The following is a 22,139-nucleotide window of genomic DNA, read 5'->3' as shown; positions in this document are numbered from 1 at the left end:
ACGTACGTAAGCCCGAAAATAGGTGCTTTGGGATCAATTGGTTAGGTATGTTTTTTTTCATGTTGTCTCTGTAAGTTTAAATTACCGGATTTTTAAGGAAATCCCCGCTTAAAATAAGACTTGTGTAAGTACTACGTACATCCGTTGATTCCAAGAATAAGATACAAAATTATCATAATTATTTGAATTGCGCACAATCTGAGTTAGTATTGGTAGGTAATAATGTTATAAATAGTCTAAATGTTACTAAGTATGTTAAGATTTAGTTTGTTCCACTAGTTAGGGCAGGGCCTCGTTCTAAAGATAACACTGCAAAAACGAGCATACAATCGTCTGCATATGATTTTAAACGTATGCGTAATTATCTGGAGAAAACGGAGAGCGGCACTTTAGTATACATTACCTAGGTAATAGGTATCTTTTAAATAAAATATATGATGAGATAGGTATTCACACGTAAGCATAGGATAGATTTTTTATATCAACAAACCATCTCATTTTTATTGTTTTTAGTTACATGTTTAAATTTAACAATTTCATATAATATTATGTATATATACACCTTCGATCAGCTGTTGCCAATGATATTATAAGTATTAAATAGTAAATACATTAACATATTATCTACTCGTAAAGATAAAGTAGACATAGGGAAAGACGTAGTAGGAAATCTTTTAAGACATTAACTGATATGTTATTTATTTCTAAAACGTTTATATAAAACATTCGTGTAGAATAAATAGAATGACGATAATTATTTAGACATAACAGCCACTACTCTAAACTTACAACAAATACCCGTGAGAAGGCAAATAATATGAGTAATTTTCGATTTCATGGAGTTCAGTATTTATTTTCTATTACATTTAATAAAATTAGGTATTCACAAATCGATTCAAATATCAAACAAATAACTCGAGTTTTCTATAACAACAATTATATAGGCACAATAACTGTTTCCGGAAAATGCGTTCGAGCACGTACTTACTCACGGAAAATTATATATTTATATGTACAGCAACATATATGTTTGGCACTAGAATTATTACCTATATAAGTAACAAAATAATAATCACACACAATTAGTTAAACTATAAGTACAATTATATAGTTAATTTTATAATTTAAATGTATGTATTTAGTCATTTGTAGTATTATTCACACATTAGGTTACCTAATACCTATTTAAGTCCTTCTGCTTATGGGATAGTTTAAGTTTATCATAAGACATTGCACTTTAAACTATTCAAAATCTACTTACATAGCAATCACATTTTAATTCGACTATGGCCTTCAGAGTTCACTACATTATTCTTCCTCCGGTGGATCAAAGCAGGCTTCACTTTAGGAAGACTTTTTGAGATCTTATCTATTTAAGCTCGACCATCAGTTTGTTTAACGAATCGGTTTAAATGAGTATCTAATGTCAATGCAAATTCTGCTTTAGTAGGTACTAGGTACCTACTTAGGTATTTAAAAAAATATTGTATAAGTATAGGAAGCTCAGATCATTATTTTTATGGTCTGAGTCTAAGATAGATAGGTAAGTAGGTACATTTAGGACAAATTAACCAGAAATTTTTCACAATACCTATGAATAAAAAATGAAAATAAGTTAAGGTACATATTATGTAACTATGCATTTCATCGTATTGCAAAGGAGAGTACCTAGGTTATTCATTTTGAAACATTCCATTTACAAAATTAAATCCACATGGCCTTTTTACTCATATATCATTTTTTACTTGTTTAGTTGTTACAGTTTACACTGTACCATACCTACTTACACCACTGACCAATATTACACGGTGACTAGATCTTCCCCAATAAGATTATTATTAATAATGTTTATTCTTTCTAGTTATTTGGTTCCATTTAACATTCACTATGAAAATATACATTTATTTCTAGTCTCGTCTATTTACATTGAATATTTACATTGGAAACTCTCTTAGAAAATATTTTTATTGCATGACACGCATATATTAATTAATAATTAGGTAAGTACGTAAACAATGAAATATTTAAAAATTACATCGTGCTTTTTATAAAAGGAGGACTCCTGGAGAGCGCCTAGTTGGCATGTAATTTTATTCATGGCGACAATTTATTTTTAGAAAACGCAATGTGAAATCTCGTGAAATTTTTTACATTATCTATCAGAATAGCTGTAGTTTTGAAATTATAAAATACCATTTCGAATGAATTGTATTTCAGCTTTGCAAATAGAATTAATTTAAATACAACTCTGAATAGGAAAAAAACTTGTAGGTACCGTTGATACTTTGAAATTAGTATCAAGACGTTATTGTCGCCGTGACTGAGTTGCGGTAGGGAATATTTTATTTTTTTATACTTTATGTATGTATGTACTTTATGTGTGTATGTACTTTATGTATGTATATATTGGCAGTGTCTTGTTTACCCAAGATTAAAACTGCAACTAATTATAGGCCTAAATTAAACGAACAATACATAAAGATACGCAGTTCCTATAGTTACAGTAAGTATAGAAAATACTATTGTGATATCAATTTAAATCTAAAGGTATTGATTAAATAGTAATTTTTTTATTATACTGCAAATTTTCAGTCACGCATTTAAAAGGTTAAACTTATGACAATACAATGTTTTTACGGTTATCCTTAAAAGAATATTAATCCTATAATTTCTATAAAAAATGGCCGGAATAATTCAAAAGAAGAAGGAAGATTTAACTAGGCTGAAATTGAAAAATACTAGCTTGTGTATCTTTTACAAAGTCTCCTACCTATAGAAAAATTATCTTTTACCATAGAGAAAAAAATAATCAGTAGAATCATTACGGTATCGATTATCGGCCTATTATATTAAATGCTTTTAATTTTTCTCAAATGAAATGAAAATATGAAATACCCTAAGATTGTTTTTTGTTGTTACTCTAGGATAGGACAAATTGTGCGTGTGAGAGGCATCATATTGAGTAGGAATTTCATAGAGCAGAAATGTAGACACACCAACTTTAAAAGCTTTAAATAGAAAATTTTGACGACATGATATTATTGTTTTTTTTTTCTTACACATAGATAAGACGTTAAATACTTACTTAATAAATTTCATTTTTTTCTAGAGTACGAGAACAATATTAATTATTACGATAAAAGATTAATTGTTAAAATAAGTATATCTACGTGTTGATATACAAAAATATTGTTTTTATATATAACGATTAGATTAGTTTCGATACCATTAGGAATGTTAAAACATTAATTTACCCATTAGCAATGTTAGTTATGTAATTATTGTATTGAAAATGCTATGGAAATTACCAGACATTATATAATTAGGTACATAATTTCAAACGGAATCAGCTATCGAGAACATCGAATCGTTTAACATTATAATTTATACATTATGTAATTCTATTATCCAAGGGTCTCGTTAGATTAATAGTTCATTATGAATGAATGAACGTTCTAAATCGGCAATTATAGCTTATGAGTTAAGATCCACATTATTAACTGTTGTAAATTACTATATGACCTGAAGTCCATAATTACATAAAACTGTACCTAATCACACTCAATATCGTGAACTTCTTTTACACCTTTTCAAGATTATTTTTTTTGTAATATAAATAAATACTTAACTAGTTATGTTCACAATATATACATAAACTCGTCTATTGCGGTCAAGTTTTTTTTTATCAGATATCATTCAGTTCGTAAACCGAATTTGCAATATTATTTTATAAAACCTTCACAAAAATTAGTGAAAATTGTTTTGTGAAAATTTTTTCAGCATGCGCACATCTTTGATGCGTATACATATTTTTAATAAAGGGATATTGTTATTTATATAGGTATTTCATTTGAATGAAGAAATAATTTCTAAATCAGAATTTTAGGTCTAACAGGCGCGACGGCGAGGTCGCCGGACTGCAGGGCGTCAGAAATTGCTGTCAAATACGCCCATTGAGCGAATAATATCTTCATCACGCAGGCAGCAATCCAAAAATTCGTCTAGGGTCAGGACACCATCACGGTTCAAGTCCATTTTCTGGAAAATATAAATAATAAATTAAATATAAGCAGCAGTGTTAGTTAATGATTTTTCTTCTTTACGTAAATTATGACCTACCTACCTATTACGGTGTATTGTGAATGAATCCTTGCTATTACTGTTACTAATGTTATTAGTGAGAAAGTGTATGCGTCTGTATGGTTTTTAGTTTGTCCTTTTTTACATCGCAATGGTGCTATTTTATGATATGATTTTTGGTGGTTGTTACAGAGGGAGACATTAGGTTGCATTAGTACTCTAACGCGACCTATAGTCTCCTGTCTCCCCAGCCCCTCTGTCTCCAATATATTCTATGCTTAGGTAGGGTTGTTCTTTCGCACCGCAGTCTAGTATTATATTAATTATCTGTGTAGTAAAGAATTTAATTCCCATGCTAAGATCCATTAAGGCTGCGCATTTGAGATTTGAATCACTCCGAATCTTTCAATTTTATAAATAACGATAGATGGCGCTATACGCATTTAAAATGTGACATGAATGTTATGAACCAATTATGAACCAATTTATCTGCGCATGTTATAAAATCACTACCTAACTACTCCTCGAACGGTTAACGAATACATCGAGAGGAAACCTTGGGAAACCGACATGTCGAAGAATCAAAAGTTCGATGATATGTGACATCCTGTACCCTCACGAGGCCCGTGTCCCAGCAGAGGGAACGTATATAATGGTCTGATGATGATGATTAATTCCCGCGCTGCGAGCCAGTATATAAATTAATTATACCATAATATAACTTCTATATTTACTTCGAAGGATATATTTTAAAAGTGACTTAGAGAATTTTTCAGAAGTACCTACGAAAGTACTTACTTGAAATAGTCTCTCAACTTTTTCTCGAATAGCATCATCGTCTATCATTGGTTCAACGATTTTCCCCATAAGGTCATATATAGCTGTGACTATTTCAGTCATTTCCTCTTTTGTTATGTATCCATCCCCATTTATATCGTATAATGAGAATGTCCAGCGTAGTTTTTCTTCTATCGTCCCTCTGGATAAAACAGATAAGCCAGTCACGAATTCCTATAAAATATAAATTATTTTTATGGTTTGTTGAGTGTTGTATTGAAGCGGGTATAGGTCTAAGGATAATAAGTATTAATAACCAATAAACCAATTTAAAACACAACTAAGTACCTACTTAAATTTTGTAAGAAAATTTGAAATGATTTCTGTAATATTAAAAATAATATTGTAGCATTTGATAAATAGATAATATGCAGTATCATTTAGTAAAAAACAATACATACTTCAAAACTCAGTAAGCCGCTTCTGTCTTGATCCAGTGTGTTAAAAACGTAGTGGGCATATTGCGCAGTGTTGGCTGGAAAATATTGAATTAAAATATTTATCTAATGTTTTCAATCTAACTATAGTGAAGCATTTCTACCTACATTTTTTATTTCTATTAACTTTATTTTTTGTATGTTCGTCAGTGAAATTCTCCTAAAGGACAAGTCTGCTTACAATGCATACCAGTCCAGCGAGCAAAGCCGCATGCATGAGCTGGTGTACTTATATATTAACCTGTCATATTTTAGTTATGATTCCTTGAAAGTACCGATCACACTTATTTAATGGCTTTAAATCTTATTTATAAAATATTTTAAGGTTGTAGTTTTATTAAATTACCTACAGTCTACACCAAATAAGCTTTTTTGCATAGTGCGGCAATGACACAGAAGGCAGACGAGAGGAGTTTACACAGACATAACTTTCAGCCTATTTCAATTTTGTCCTGAAATAAAAAAAAAAATCATTAGAAAGTGATCCACAGGTACTACTGGATCTATGGAAGAGATTCCACTTTAATCTTTTATTCATATTTTTTTGTATTATTTTGTCTATAAAAAATTCTTCAACTGTAACTTACTCTGGAATTAATCCGAATGGTGATGAACCTATTTTTTGTTATAACTATAGTAGGAGTTATATTGTGCATCATAAAGTGATAGATTTTATTTGAGGTGCAGCAATAAGATTTTTTTTGTATCAAGTAGAAATTGCGAACTACATTGTATCAACAGTTTGATAAAATAATTTCAATAAATTTTTATGCCTGATGTAAGTCACAAAGCACACTATAAAGTCCATAAATAAAGAAATATGGAAAGTGCTATCTTTTAGGTAGGTACCTACTTTGATATCATATTTAATCATCTATAAGTTTTAAGTACGTAAGTCTTAATAGTTACAATTTTTTTTAATTTATATTTAAATTGACTGTGGATATGTTTAGATCAGAATTTCCATAATATAATTATTGATATTGAATGAAATAAGGTAGTCAAGGAGAAAAGATTTTAAATAAAAGACAAAAATATTATTACATTTACTTTATTTGAAAGGTACATCAATGGTTATAGATCTGAGACATATTATGGACTCAAGTCCACATAAATTACCAATCAACACATAGAAACATGGAAACGTCTTAAGTGCTTCAGCATTTAAAATACTGGTTGATTCTAAAGACTCGTCAACTTAAATTATCACAATGGAATCATGTTGAAGCTACCTAGAATATTTGGTTTACCTCAAAATTTGACCACCGTAAATGTTTTGTGATGAACACCACTGAAGGGATGAACTGTTGCGGGAAAATCATGCTCATCACAAAAGATCCACGTCTTAGAATACAGATACAAATGTTATTAAAGTTAACTTAATGTTAAGTTCTGAGATGGGCAACACCCTGACGATCTCCCACTGACATTAGATAGTTCCTTAAATATATTTTACACTAAGATGCCTCCAGTTTGCTGCTGGTACACTTCTATTGTGTCACCTTCTTCCATTTCTAGTGATGTTGGCGTGTCATTCTCATTAATTGGTTGTCCATCAAATCTGAATCGTACTACTTGCATTGATAGACCCTGCAAATAAATATTAATTTAATGAAAACATTTTTCAAGATACAGTTAAGGTTTATAGGTTCATAGGTTAAGGTTTATAGGTTAAGTGTTCTCAAGAAGGCAACATGCTAAATACAAGTGAAAATTTAATTTATTATTTAGTTTTATAACATTCAAATGCTTTAAAACAAAAAAATAAAGTGCAGTGCACATATGGTTTGCAGGTAGGGCACTGGGTTATGTTGCTCCAACTAAGCTCCACTGTCAGTCTAACAAATTTTAGAGAAATGTGTTGCTTTAAAATAATTGTTTGTATTGAATTGTAAAATGAAATAGCGACTTTATTTTTGAATATGGAAAATGTGCTATATAATATATATTGAATTATCGAATTTTTAAATATGAATTTATTGTAATACGCTTTAGATAACTTTAAGCTGTATCCCATAGCAGTATTGTAATTGTACACATTTTGTTGGGTTGCGATCTGCTCGTAAAATTGATGTGGCGCCTATGGACCCAGCAAGATCGTGGCCTGTTGTGTGTATTTAATTTGAATAAATAAATAAATATTTCAAGTACTTTTCCTTGACAGCCTGTCCTTATATGCATTCACATGGTTGGATTTATAATTCTTTACAAAATATTGTTAAGAAAAAAAAAAGAGGTAACCTTCTCACATTCAAGATAAAGATATATTATGTAGTTTGTAGCGTGATATTAGTAACTTTAGTTTTCTAAATCATAACTTTTCTGCTACTATCATAACATTTTACCTAATTGTGCAATTTGTTCAATATTTGCGTCTAAATTAGGTGTTTATAATAGAAGTAAATTTGAGTAATGTCATGCCCCATGTATGACTATTATTCAGTGGTTCATAGAAATCTTAAATCACTTGATGATTTCCTTTTATTGTAGGTACATGTTACATATAAGAAAAGATAGCAAGTCCATGAGATGAATATCTTTTTCAAATTTGCCTTGCACGCATAGCAACAATAATAGATGTCTGGGTATCAATCAACATTTAAAGGTATTTAATAAATTAAAAAAAAAAAAAAAAAACTAAAAGTGCAAAATGGCGTTTTCAATAAAGCAAAACATAAACAATGCATAGGTATCAACAAAAATAAAACTAGTCAAATCAATCATAAGAATTTTGTCTCAGAAACAGTTTTTTCCCCATTTTAATTTAAAGATTAACCTCATTTAAATTTCTGGCTAAGCCGGTTGTGCTCGATACGACCGGCGTTTGCCTATTCCTGTGATGGTAAGTCATTTGAAGGATTTTTGAAGAGGTCAAAGTATAACAAAGAATCTATTAATTTCTAGTAAAATCTATAAGATAAAAAGATACTCACCGCTCTATCACAGTAAGCGTTCATAAGCTTTCTGAGTGGAGTATGTTTCTTTATTTTGAACTGAACAATGGCATTGTCTTGACCTAATACTTTTAAGTTGATATGTTCACTTTCTCCCTGAAAAATATATACACAAGCTGTTACAACAATATTCAGAAGCAACAATCTAATAATCATAACCACATTGCATTTTTCAACGCCATGTCTGAACAAAGCTTTTTTTGAGTAGAATATAGATTAAATAAAGTATTGCGTACCTTTTTTTCATCTGCCATCTTGTTATGTTTTGGTTAATAAATAAATTTAACACAATAACAAAGAACTCTTGTTATTACACGAAAAAATTTCACAGAACGAACTCTGACAGTTTCTCGATCCGGTGGCGTGGTAATGGCGTCGGCTTGAGGATACAGACAGTGCTGCCAACATAAATGCGCGAAAGTTGCAGCGCAGTTGCCGCGCTTCTGCGCGTTGAATTTTGTTAGAATTTTCCGAGTACCTCTATAATTTTAGTATTTTATTGATTTTTTGAATATTCTAATTTTTTACATAAAATTTTTAAGTAAATAAGTATATTAAACAACGGTCGTAAATTTTTTCTTACTATTAAATTCTTATTCAAAAGCCCTTTTCGAAACAGAAATGTTACGAATAAAATTATTTATTATTTATGTTCCTTAAAATATATATGATTGTATAAGAAAACAGGGATAATATTTAAAAAGACACTAAAAATGGTTCTAACATCCTTATCCTGCATAGTACCAACATAATTTTTGAATGTTGACGCCATCAATGAGTAATGTGCGTTTATCGATTCTTTAACCGGAAGTACTTAGTGTTGTGCCGACTTGTTCCGATTGAATAATATTTTAACGTTTATTATAAAAAAATATATACCTAGGTATTTTTTAAATAAGAAAATTTAATTAATATAATGGAATGAATTTCAACAGATTATTAATTTTCTTTTAAGATGGTGGAGAAGTTGCTTATTATTAAAATAATATCATTATTCATTACTCATGTTTTACGTTGTTATTTTTTTCCTTAATCATTATTAACCATTCATCGTTTATTATTTGGATCTAACTGAAAAAACATTTTTTTATGTTTGAAATGAGTTATACTTAGATAAGAGATTTTTCAAAAATTTTCTTTTGAATATAAGCCGTTAAGTACTTTTGCCGTACAAGTAGGTAATCAGCCTTCTTTGTCCTGCCAGACCGCGACATTTTTTTCTTCGTCTCACCGGGAATCGAACCCTGGACCCCTCGGTTCTGCGCTCGTTAGTTATCCACTGTACCAAGAAGGCGGTTACTATAAAACATTGTGCTACTTATGCCTAAAGGTACAAGTCCGAGACGGGCCGCAGACCGCAAACTGCAACAGCAAACTGCAAGCGACACCACAGGTACAAGTCCGAGACGGGCCGCAGACCGCAAACTGCAACAGCAAACTGCAAGCGACACCACTTGTTTCTATGAACATCTATGAATCGCTGCGCGTTGCGTCTGCAGGCAGCAGTGTCGCCGCGCTTGGAATCAATTTCATAGATGTTCATAGAAACAAGTGCTGTCGCTTGCAGTTTGCGGTTGCAGTTTGCGGTCTGCGGCCCGTCTCGGACTTGTACCTTAAACCAAAAACATTTCATTGTTTGAGTATTGTGAGAACGGAGATTTACTTAATAGTAGGTACCTACCTTTTAGTAAACTCTAAAGTCTTATAACCACTGAACCGATTAATTATTACTAGATATAAATATTTACAATTGCGTTAGGGCATGCAAAAAGAAAATGTTAAAATCATATTTCAAAATATACCTACGTAAATTATTAACAACCCAATGATGATAGATATTAATTAGATGATAGATATTAATAATTCAGAAATAGAATAAAATTGTATACGTACCTACTCATAATTTGATTGAAAAAAAAACAAACGTAAGTAGGTAACTAGGTATGTACAAACAATAAACATACAAATAATTCAATTATTGGACAGTAAGATACCAAAATAGATTTAAGCTATAAAATATAATAAGACAATAAGATTGTTTATTCATATTTTCATGAAACATTAATTAAAGCACATTAATTTTTTCCACTAGGAGAAACAAATACTTATAATATTATTCTTACCTTTACGGTGTCCATTTTTTGCTGAAGTCAACTTCTATAAAAAGGCAGGGAAATAAAACAACACATTTTATTTTTTTTTTAGTTTATTGTAAATGCTGTGAAGAATATATTGTCGAATATACGGATTTCAAATAATATCTATCCTGATAGATCATAAATATATCCTACTCTGCCTTCTGAGCATTGAAATAAAAGGAAATAAATTTACGGCGTAATTTTTAAATATCTATAATTACGACTAGATGTATGAATGATGAATACCTATACATAAATACTGTCGAGGAATCATAACCATATAATGACCAAAAACAGATCCAGTAAACGGCAGAGTATTTTCAGGCAAACATTGTTTTTCAAAACTTTTGCTGGCTGCAATGCTACATTCCATTACAACATGCTACAAGGTTTATGTCAGTTTTATGTAGCTACTAACATCGCTTTGAAATAGTGCTTCGAGTTTTTGGTCATTTTCAACAAAGTAAAGGTAAAAGGCAACATTTTCAGTCTTATTGCATTAAATGCCCTTGTAAGGACGTAAACCGAAAGAGTAGAATAATTTTCATTGCTGAGGAGGTTCATGGGTCCGATCAGCGTACGGTACTACCAAAACATGTGGGTTTAAATCCCGCCTCGATTTTTTTCTATTCTTTCAAAGTACATAGGTATTGCTTATAGTTTCATACTCACGACTTTACTTACCTCCTTGGGGGAAGAACTGTGAATAAATGAGTTTGAAAGTGTCTTCCCGAACGACGCCTGTGGGACATTCGGCTTTGAAGCCTCGATACAGTCGCTTTAGTTCGGGTTCTGTGAATCTCGTTTGTCTTCGAAGAGCTGCGATCGAGTCGGGCCGGTACCGTGGTAATTGCTCGCCAAGGTCCTCAAATTCGGAGTCTGAAACAAATAATTTTTTATATTTATTGATTGATATCTATATTATATTTGAAGAGTAATACAAGAAGGTTTACTCTGTCTCATATTCAATTTATGTGCTTTTAGTATAGTGAAGTTTGATGAGTAGGTACCTATAAAGTAATAATTATTATCTACTAGCTGTGCCCAGCGGTTTTACCCACACTGCTCGGCTTCTGTCGGTCTTAGCGTTTTTTAAAATCGGACTAGTCACTAGTAGTTCCTGAGATTAGCGCGTTCAAACAAACAAACAAACTCTTCAGCTTTATATAAGTAATATATCTATACTTTAATATTATTTGTTTGTTTATGGTTTGAACGCTATAGGTATAGGCTATATAATATCATCACGCTAAGACTAACAGAAGTAGAGCCACGCGGGTGAAACCGCGGAGCGCAGCTAGTATAAGTATATAGATTCGTCCACTATTTTGAGGTTGAATCCATGTTTGGTATCCAAAAAACAGCTATTGAAGCCATAGATATAGATATAACTTAGATCTACAAAAAACACTTATTTAGGCATTATTTAGGTGAAAATCCTATAAAAAAGTTTTTATGTTTTCTTCGCAGCAGAAACCAGAAGGCAATCTGAATCAATTAGGTGTTTTTTGTTAATTTGATGTACAGCATTGTACATGAATTATAGGCGGCACACGTGCTATCCTCGACCGAGCCATATAATACAACAAGGTGAAAGGTAAGACGTTTGACAAATTTAGGCAGGAGCTTCTACTCATGAAACTGAACAACTTTTGTTCTACAACTTTGCTGAATTCGTAGAAAAAAATTTGGACTTTGCATGGAAATCTGTCAGCTGATTAGCGAAGTTTCCTTACAAAGTCCAATTTTTTTTTACGAATTCAGCAAAGTTGTAGAACAAAAGTTGTTCAGTTTCATGAGTAGAAGCTCCTGTCTAAATTTGTCAAACGTCTTACCTTTCACCTTGTATATAGAGCAGCCTCGCTCAGAAAATGCTTCGCGCGGCCGCTCGCTCTGTGTGGACCCGCCTATTAACAAGAATGAACGTTCGAGGTTATTATCTGGATTAAATTGTATTGCATTAAACTTGAAATGAAGCCCGGGGTACAAATTGTATTTAAAACGTCTCCCAATAAACAATATTCTTATCGTGAGTACAGCTTATATTGTTGGGACTGAATTTAATGTTCGTTTGAGCCAATAGAACCATCCAAGCCTTCCATAACACTTTGTATAAAGGAAACAATCGCAAATTGTTACGATTATTGTGCATTTTATATCTATATTATCACAAACAGTACGTTATTTGGATAGCTGTGAATTAATTCAATGTGTGGTTATGTGCACTAAACACTCATATTTTGTATTTAGGGTGGGAAACTCATGAAAGTGTCTATCTCACTGTTTACACTACCGAAGAAGAAATTACTTCGGACCTTTCTATTTAAAAGCGATATTATAAATTCATAAAACAATAGTTTTATTTGCACGGAAGTCGTTATTGCGCTTTTACCATGAATCATCGAGAACATTTCATTGTATGTTATAAATCGATGCTATTGTAAGTTTTATGATGCTATGATATTTTACATTGACGTGACGACCGTAAAATTGTGTTTTTCTCAAAAATTACTACTGTTGTCTATTTTATAAAATGTTAAATAAAGGTCTAATGTTCAAGTGAATAATAATTAGAGATGTATTTTAAATATTTCCGCATATGATTCATTTTTTAATTAATTATGTGTCTTTTTCATAGAGTTGTAATTCGATATATTTTTATTTTGATAATTTAGTTCCTATAGTCTTGTGAGACAATTAAAACAAACTTTAAAAGAGTTTAGTAGTATTCGAATCAAGATTTTTTTATCTAGGTATCCGACCTCAATAATTATTGATAAGAAGCATCTATTTTTATAAGTAGGTACAGTAGAATAAGCATCGAAACATGTACTATAGGTACACCAATAAGACATCTATAAAATAAGTCGTGACGTCTTAAAAGCATTGAGGATGAAAGCCTCAATCCATAGAATACGGTTTATGTTTTATCGATAAAGACGACAGTGCTTTATATCTCCACAATGGAACGGACAATGGGGTCGAGATACGATAGATTATGTTTATATCCTTGTCCGTCATCATTGGGTTTATTTTGTTCTTTAGATCAAAATGTTTGAGAGAAAAAATGTAGCAATTATTGAGGCAATTCTATTATTAAATGAACACGCAATGGTCTGTGTATTTTATATTGCTGGTTTTAAATATATTATTTTAACAATTTTCCCTTTTTCTGGTACTGATGTATGTAAGTATTTTTTATGAGTTGTAGTTACTTTCTTTTACTAATTCAAATTTCAATAATATTTCTCTCACACCCAACACAATCAAAATTAGTTAGAGTTTTTTGAGTTTTTGTAAGTTTGTGAGTTTGACTATGTGTGTTATACCTAAAAAAAAAATATGTTTCAAGGTAAACATATAATATTATATTATGTTTACCAGTAATATATTTTATAATGAATTGTATTATTGTAATAAATATATAAATAAAATAAAATAAATAAATTGGAAGTGGAGTACGCAAAATGTAAATTATGCACTCAAACGGTTATATATTTAAATTGAGTAGAGCTACTACGGTAGGTAAGCTCTAGGATATTATTCAAATATGTATTATACTTACTTAGCGCAAGTTTACAGCCCACGGGAGCGTAATATATAACAGAATTATCGTAAATATCAATGTGTTGTGAATAACAATTGGTACAATAGAATATTGTATTAGTCTATAAATCCTTCAAATCAATATCAATTTTCGTTTAAAATTTTGACTTTGTAAAATAAGTCTTAACTACGCATATAGAAAACAAAACACTAGTTACAAATAAATATTATTTATATCATTTAATATTTTTTTTATTCTTAATCGCAGTAGACAGGATCGTTGATTCCTGATTGAATCATTGCCTGAACTATGAATTGGATATTCGTTGCACCATGTTGTGAACATCATTTTTAAAGAACATTCCATAAAATCCAATAAACAAAATTAATTACAAAAACACATAAAAACGAGCCATCTTTGTCAAGCCGTCGAAATAAAAACAATTTTGCAAAGGCCTACACAAATTAAATCGATTCTTTGGATAAGTTTCGACTGTCGCGACAAAGCCTTTAATTGCTATTTGGACTAATTGCTGGCAGCCGATTCGCTCCCTTTTCCCTATAATTAGAGCTGATAACGAGAAATTTATTGCATTCCCCACATTCCCCAAAGTAAAAGCTGATGCCTGATGGTGATGGCCCACCTGTTTAATGAAGGTGCGAGGAATGTGGGATGTAGCCTGTTTCAACGTTTACTTTCCCATTTCATTTATTTTCCTTCGTGATTTCGTTTATTGTCTATGCTCTCTGGATCTGTTCGGTATTAAAAGATTGATACATAGGTAACTATTTTAATGAATTTTTTAAGAGTTTTGGGAGTATTAACCTATAAGACTCTCATAATTCTATTTTACCTTTCTTTAAAATTTTATTTATTTTTGGTCGTATTAAATTTAATTTCCTTTGCGGTTCTTACGTTCCGACGATAATATGTACATAATTACATAATTATAAAGCATTTGAATATGAATGGAGTTCCTTCGAAAAGCAACACGCGTTTTTACCCTCTTTCGCGTATCATGTGATAACGTTAAAAGTTAAAACGCTATTCTCCAAAGGCCAAAGTAATCTTTTGTCCCGAACATCCACGGTTCTTAAAATAATATTTTCGGTAAAGCATTATGAATTGTTTTCATTAAACGTCTACAATATTAAAGGACGTAACAGATCTACTGTCCAAAGCAAACATTTAAATGAGACGGAGTCGCCCCAGGGAATTGGGTTCTGATTAGAATATTAAACAAATATATACAGGACATGGCTCGGTGTTGAATTTGGACAATTTTCCATGGCACCCATTTTGTAATTTCAATTTGAATACGAGCTACGGTACACCTGTAAGGATTAATTTAAATTTAAAAAGATTTATATTCTCAAGGGATTTAAATTAATTATTAATTAAATTATTTGATAAGCTGAACCATATTAGTGATTTTTTGTAACTTAATTCTTATTTAAATCAATTCTAATACCTGCATCACTTTTCGTATGTCCACACACCACACCATAATGTAGTTTGCAATTAACAATCTTTGCAAGAATTATTTTCAGAGGAAAATATCAAGTGCGTCTTCACTTCCTCTTCTTAAAGAGGGAGAGCTTCCTTAATGCTATTAAATAATAATTAAATCACCGTACCCTCAGGTTAATAACGTTGTATACGGCTGTGATTCCAGAAATTTCGTTCGAACTCCAGCAGAGTTGTTTGGCAAAATTATGCAGGTAGCGTGCCTGCAATTTGCAATATGCTTGCTCCATTATGTAGTCATAATAGTGCAGTTGCTACAACCCACAAACACGCTTGTGTGTGGACAGAATGTTTAGCCTTGTGAGAGGACTTTGCGTTTGTTAAAGCTTCTAGAACAAACATAATATTAGGTATGTTCTGTGTAACTAATTCCTTGTGTGAATGTTAAGTAGTCAATTAACTGGGACTGTGTTGTGATAATGTGATAATAATATGTATTTGTGTAGTATTTCTTATGAATACCTTGACGTAAGGACCATTAACTTATATATTATTTTTATGCAATGGTCCACTTTAAAAAATTAGGAAGACTTTTTCTCCCCATAAGTTTTCGTATTAATTTTTTTGTTTTCAGATTTGATTTCTTAAGTATTATATTCTATCATGTCAAAAACTGACGCAGTAACGTACAAAGAGGTGTGCGACATAATCACGTACATATCTCATAATCTAAATCGGTTATTCATACTGTTTCAGATATTGTCGGGACTTTCAGTCAAGTCTGTGGTGGACGTGCGTAGCGTTCAGGCGTTGGCATGAATAATAAATGGGTATTTTGATACTTCGTGATCACAGATTTGCTAACTGATTCGAGGTGTATGCTTCGAAATGGCTTCAATGATTTTATAATTGAACGTTATAGAGGTGAGGGTTGATAGAGGGTTCATAATTTGACAGTAACGCGAAACCAGTTAAATAAATTTTGGGACGGTAAATTAATATTTATAATTTTTTCCAGGTGATGGTGAAAATGATGAAAAGTAAGGTGAATTAGAGTCGATTTTAGTGGGTATCAATAATTATGATACACATACTATTATTTTATTTTTAACTAGCTTCCGCCCGCGACTCCGTCCGCGCGGATGTCGGTCTTCGCGTGGATGGTTTATTTATCCATTTTGAGTACCTCTGACAATAACATCTTATAAATATCTATTGGACCCAATTCCCAAATACGGCTAGGCCTATAATAATACGCAACGTGTGTTCGCGGTTCTACGGAACAACGTCTATGGATAAAACTGAAAAATTAAGATTATTTTTTTTCTACGTATTTTTCCAGGATAAAAAGTATCCTATTTTACGCCCAGGATAATAAGATATAATTATACCAAGTTTCATCGAAATCGAACCGCTAGTTTTCACGTGATGCCTTCACATACAGACAGACAGACAGACAGACAGACAGACAGACAGACAAAAATTTTTTTAATCACATATTTGGGTTTGGTATCGATCCAGTAACACCCCCTGCTATTTATTTTTTCAATATTTTCAATGTACAGAATTGACCCTTCTACAGATTTATTATATGTATAGATAGTAATTTCTACCTGGCAGGATTTCTACCAAATTCGTTTCTGTGTAATGTGTATATTCTTTACTAGTTCTTAACTAGTAAAACAACCCAATAAACACTTTGAATGTCTTATTCAAGAGCAAATGAAATCCAGGCTGAAACGATTACGATACCTAAAGAAGCAATTTCATAATCAGTACATGTGTCACGCATAATTTTTGAGTGGACAAACCCAGAGCACGTTTGTCGCATTGCGTCTCATTACATGTGGCTTTTTCAGCGATGTAACGAAACATCAAACAAATCCACGGCCCACCAGGTGTATAAGCGATCGCTGCCAACTTCGTAGGCTCTGAGATTCGAATTTCAGTTTTTGATTTATTGCGCAATCATGGTATATTTTCGTGTTGGGAATTGTTTTTAATTACGTTTAATTGTTATTTATTGGATGTTTATTATTCGTGGGATGTAACAATTGTTCGATGCGGTTACAGCTTAGGATTTAATGAATAAATTATTCATTCATAAAACTTGTCAATTGTCTCAATAATCATTTAATAGGATGAAATATCAATTAATAAATAAAGGCAATATTATGTTAAGACGGTCTTTAGTTTATTTGAACAATAAATCTATTCAGTGGTTTCCAAGTGATTTATTTCAATGTTGTTTCACTTTGAGCCATAATTTATACGACTTGCTGTGTTTGTTAGACAGCGTTCTGTGTCCTTGAACGTTTTTCGAACTAATTGTTAAATTCAGTTTCATACTACTTTTAAACTTTCCGAGTGTTAAATATCTAATAAGACTTAGTTTGGCAAACAATAAAGTGCAAGAAAAATATTTAATAACTAAGTAAAAAAAAAATAAAGAAGTAGGTACAGTAACGATCTGCACCAAAGAGAAAAAAATATAACTTTTTGAATAAATTTCCCGTAGAAGCATACGTGTCAACAAGATCACAGGAAATTTATGATGCAAAGGACTTTCCTTCTATCCCTTTTTGAAACTATCCCTTAGGTACCCGAAAACACGACCGAATTGTATAATTTTCAATTAATTATAATGGCTATGTTGAATATTCTCATGTAGGATGACGAGAGTTAATTAATGCAACATCACATGTCATATTTATGATATGACGTAATTAATGGTTTAACGATGTCATCGTGAACCGCTAATGGTCATTCGTAAAATCGTGCAATCGTGAAATTAACACTCAATTATTAGACATCAATTTGTATCAATTCAATTTACACAATATAGATTGTAATTGATACATAATATTGTTAATATGGGAAGCGAAGGCTTGAAAATTTGTGTTGTCTCTGCTTTTATAGTATGACTTCTGGTTTTAAAGCAAAGCGGCGGCAGTCTCTGAATATTTGAATGCCTAAAATATTGTCAAATTAAAGAATATACTATTTAGGCACGTTTTTTTAAACATCTTTAACTTAAGGCTAGACTTCAAAGAACAATGTCCTATTTCTTATTTATTCCTTATTCCTGAAATTCAAAACTAATCCTCTCCGTCATATTCTATTTTAAAGAAAGTCAAGAAGGCATTTACATTTGAAATCCATGCGCAGTTATTAATTTTAACTCTTTTCCTCCGTTGAAGCTGTCAGTTTATCGCCAAGCGCCAAACATAAGCCGTTTGCCTACCTGCATCTCAGTAGACGATGTAAGCAGCAATATATTCACAATATTCGAGCAAGCCATGCAGTAAGATTACGTGACGTCACACCACATCGGCACGGTCGACAGGAAATTGCTTTTTGCTGGTTCGCAGGGCGGAAGTATGTCCGCTTTGAGTGGACTGGCTGTAGGTATTGCAACATTATGTGTGTCGGAAGTCGGAACCAGTCAGAACTGTTAATATCATGTGTTATGAAATTTGCATCATATAATTATGATTTATAGCTGAATACAATGCGAAAACGTATGCAAATGACCAGTTTATTTAAAGAATCAGCTCTCTTGTTCAAGTTCAACCATTCGATTTAGAACTTCAAACTTTAAAGCCTGAAACGTAAAAATAAAATGGAAGCGTAAGCTGAATTCGGATTAGTAGTCGAGTCTGGACAGAGACGTATATCTAAAATCTCCGATACGTTAAATAAATCCGAATAAAAAAGTTACATTTCTTTGAATAGCATGGAATCTATCTAGATCTAGGACATACTGACAAATCTCGTGAGGCAGATAGCATTCACGCCAACACATTTGCTTTATCCGATTATCCCGCATGCAGCCTGACGGAATGAAGGTTGGGCACTTGTTGGAACGGTTTAGTAATATAATATTGTAACTTTGTTAAATAGAATGTTTTGTACCAAATTGTAACTGTAATTGAGATAATTTGCTTAAGCTTATTCTAAATTACAATTTTTTAAATAAGAATGCAAAAGTCTGTCTTATTTATTTTATTTATAACACTTTACTATGCTAGTTAATAATACGAATTACTTAAAACTAAAACTTATAGCTAAACTAGCAGAGAGGGCGGCCTTATCACTAAAGAGTGATCTCTTCCAGGCAACCCACTGTGTGAAGTAATCTCTTCCAGGCAACCCACTGTCTTATATGATTGTTATAAATTGGACACAGTATATTATAGCATCAAATCGTTGGATACTAGATAGGTACCTATAATTTAATATTATCTAGTAGTATTTTGATCATATTTTGATATACCTAACATTATAAATTTATAAAGGATAGAAAAAATTCGATCACGAGGCGGGACTTGAACCCGCATCCTTCGCGCCATTCCGGGGCGGATGCCTAACCAACTCAGCCACTCGTGACCCGCCTGAGCAATCGAATTTATTCTATCCTTTCAGTTTTATGTGTCTTAAGGGACACACCGCGCGCCATCTATTGAGATGATTTAACAACCATTTCAACCAATATGAAGCACTTTTCAGTGAATACAATATTGTAACGATGGAACACGACCTTTTCTTGAATTTATATTTTTTGGTTTTGGACACATAAAACTGAAAGGATAGAATAAATTCGATTGCTCAGGCGGGTCACGAGTGGCTGAGTTGGTTAGGCATCCGCCCCGGAATGGCGCGAAGGATGCGGGTTCAAGTCCCGCCTCGTGATCGAATTTTTTCTATCCTTTATAAATTTATATTTATAAAGCATTTGAATGCCATAAAAACCAAAAAATATAAATTCAAGAAAAGGTCGTGTTCCATCGTTACAATATTGTATTCACTGAAAAGTGCTTCATATTGGTTGAAATGGTTGTTAAATCATCTCAATAGATGGCGCGCGGTGTGTCCCTTAAGACACATAAAACTGAAAGGATAGAATAAATTCGATTGCTCAGGCGGGTCACGAGTGGCTGAGTTGGTTAGGCATCCGCCCCGGAATGGCGCGAAGGATGCGGGTTCAAGTCCCGCCTCGTGATCGAATTTTTTCTATCCTTTATAAATTTATATTTATAAAGCATTTGAATGCCATAAAAACCAAAAAATATAAATTCAAGAAAAGGTCGTGTTCCATCGTTACAATATTGTATTCACTGAAAAGTGCTTCATATTGGTTGAAATGGTTGTTAAATCATCTCAATAGATGGCGCGCGGTGTGTCCCTTAAGACACATAAAACTGAAAGGATAGAATAAATTCGATTGCTCAGGCGGGTCACGAGTGGCTGAGTTGGTTAGGCATCCGCCCCGGAATGGCGCGAAGGATGCGGGTTCAAGTCCCGCCTCGTGATCGAATTTTTTCTATCCTTTATAAATTTATATTTATAAAGCATTTGAATGCCATAAAAACCAAAAAATGTAAATTCAAGAAAAGGTCGTGTTCCATCGTTACAATATTGTATTCACTGAAAAGTGCTTCATATTGGTTGAAATGGTTGTTAAATCATCTCAATAGATGGCGCGCGGTGTGTCCCTTAAGACACATAAAACTGAAAGGATAGAATAAATTCGATTGCTCAGGCGGGTCACGAGTGGCTGAGTTGGTTAGGCATCCGCCCCGGAATGGCGCGAAGGATGCGGGTTCAAGTCCCGCCTCGTGATCGAATTTTTTCTATCCTTTATAAATTTATATTTATAAAGCATTTGAATGCCATAAAAACCAAAAAATATAAATACCTAACATTTTTTGGTGTTTTTTTTTATCGGAATCACCATTCAAAGTTTTTTAGTGACAACTGAATTTCTAATTGTGAATATTAAAGCTGATATTATAAAGGCCTATTACCTATTATTGGTTTGCTACTTATATTACACTAAAAAATAAAAGTTTCAGTAACCCTCACACAGTGAAATCCCGCAGACAGAAAAGAATATATTTTTTATTATTGTGACAGTAGTGGCAGTTTTCGAGCTTCCAACATATTTTAGTTTTTTTCCGAACCATTTTATAAATACTCTAAGCGTTTTGTAAAGTTAATATTTTATACGTAAAGTGAAAATATGTATACATTGTTGAACCTGTTTATCCAGTGTTGTACAATAAGTAAACAAATTGCTGTACAATTTAATTTTAAAGCATCAATCTAAACGAATCTTCATAGCCATTAATACATATTCGTTATGAGGAAGAGGAAAGTTTTTTGTTTGTTTATTGCGATGTAGGTACTGACTAAATAGTCTTAACTACCTATATCTATTATTGATTATCAATTATCACAGTGGCAGTTCAGACAAAGCCGGGACAAGCGGCTAGTAATACAACAAATCTGCGTTATTATACGCAGTGACGACGATGAAATTTATTCATGGCTAGATTAAATAACTGACTATTTCAAATAAAAGATTCTTATTCCGTGCGAGCAAACTATACGGATCCGCTGTACTTTTCCAAAGCTTATGAGATTTAGAATCCATTATTACACACATATTATACCGATTGAATCGTATGAAATATTTAAAACTTGAAAGGGGTATTGTAAATGCGCATTCTCGTTACAGCGTCATTATTTATGCAGTGTGATTCGAGTAAAGAACTGTGAGAACAATTTCCCAGCTGCATTCATATAGGAAATCGGCTGTGTTGTCTTTTCCGTAAATATAGACATACACATACAGGTTTAAATATTTTGTTATATACACCATTAAAATAGCTAAAGT

The 22,139-nt window shown here is 32.2% G+C and overlaps 2 protein-coding genes across 2 annotated transcripts in view; both read right to left on the bottom strand.

Annotated features, from left to right (window-relative positions):
* Nucleotides 1-2,708: 2,708 nt before the first annotated feature.
* LOC123697059 (Kv channel-interacting protein 1-like) overlaps nucleotides 2,709-22,139 on the bottom strand; it is a gene marked incomplete at its 5' end in the record, with an annotated part of 79,463 nt that continues 60,032 nt past the window's right edge. Inside the window, 4 exons of the mRNA XM_045643476.1 lie at nucleotides 2,709-4,038; nucleotides 4,879-5,091; nucleotides 5,319-5,392; nucleotides 11,131-11,325. Of these exons, the coding sequence (XP_045499432.1) occupies nucleotides 3,928-4,038; nucleotides 4,879-5,091; nucleotides 5,319-5,392; nucleotides 11,131-11,325 (593 nt within the window). The remainder of the gene's footprint in view (nucleotides 4,039-4,878; nucleotides 5,092-5,318; nucleotides 5,393-11,130; nucleotides 11,326-22,139) is intronic.
* On the bottom strand, nucleotides 6,390-8,704 carry LOC123696634 (small ubiquitin-related modifier 3). Its single transcript, XM_045642953.1, has 3 exons — nucleotides 8,545-8,704; nucleotides 8,288-8,404; nucleotides 6,390-6,944 (listed from the first exon to the last, which is right to left on the bottom strand). Exons 1-3 carry the CDS (start codon nucleotides 8,560-8,562, stop codon nucleotides 6,807-6,809), a joined length of 273 nt encoding a protein of 90 aa, XP_045498909.1. The 5' UTR covers nucleotides 8,563-8,704; the 3' UTR covers nucleotides 6,390-6,806.

The sequence above is a fragment of the Colias croceus genome, chromosome 13 (assembly GCF_905220415.1).
Source record: "Colias croceus chromosome 13, ilColCroc2.1".
Classification (NCBI taxonomy): Eukaryota; Metazoa; Arthropoda; class Insecta; order Lepidoptera; family Pieridae; genus Colias; species Colias croceus.
This window is presented reverse-complemented; position numbering and strand designations above follow the sequence as displayed.

Excerpts from the sequence above, each read along its gene's own strand:
- LOC123696634 (XM_045642953.1), bottom strand. Across the intron at positions 6,945-8,287 it reads ACGCTTACTGTGATAGAGCG|GGTCTATCAATGCAAGTAGT; the intron begins GTGAGTATCTTT and ends ATTTATTTGCAG.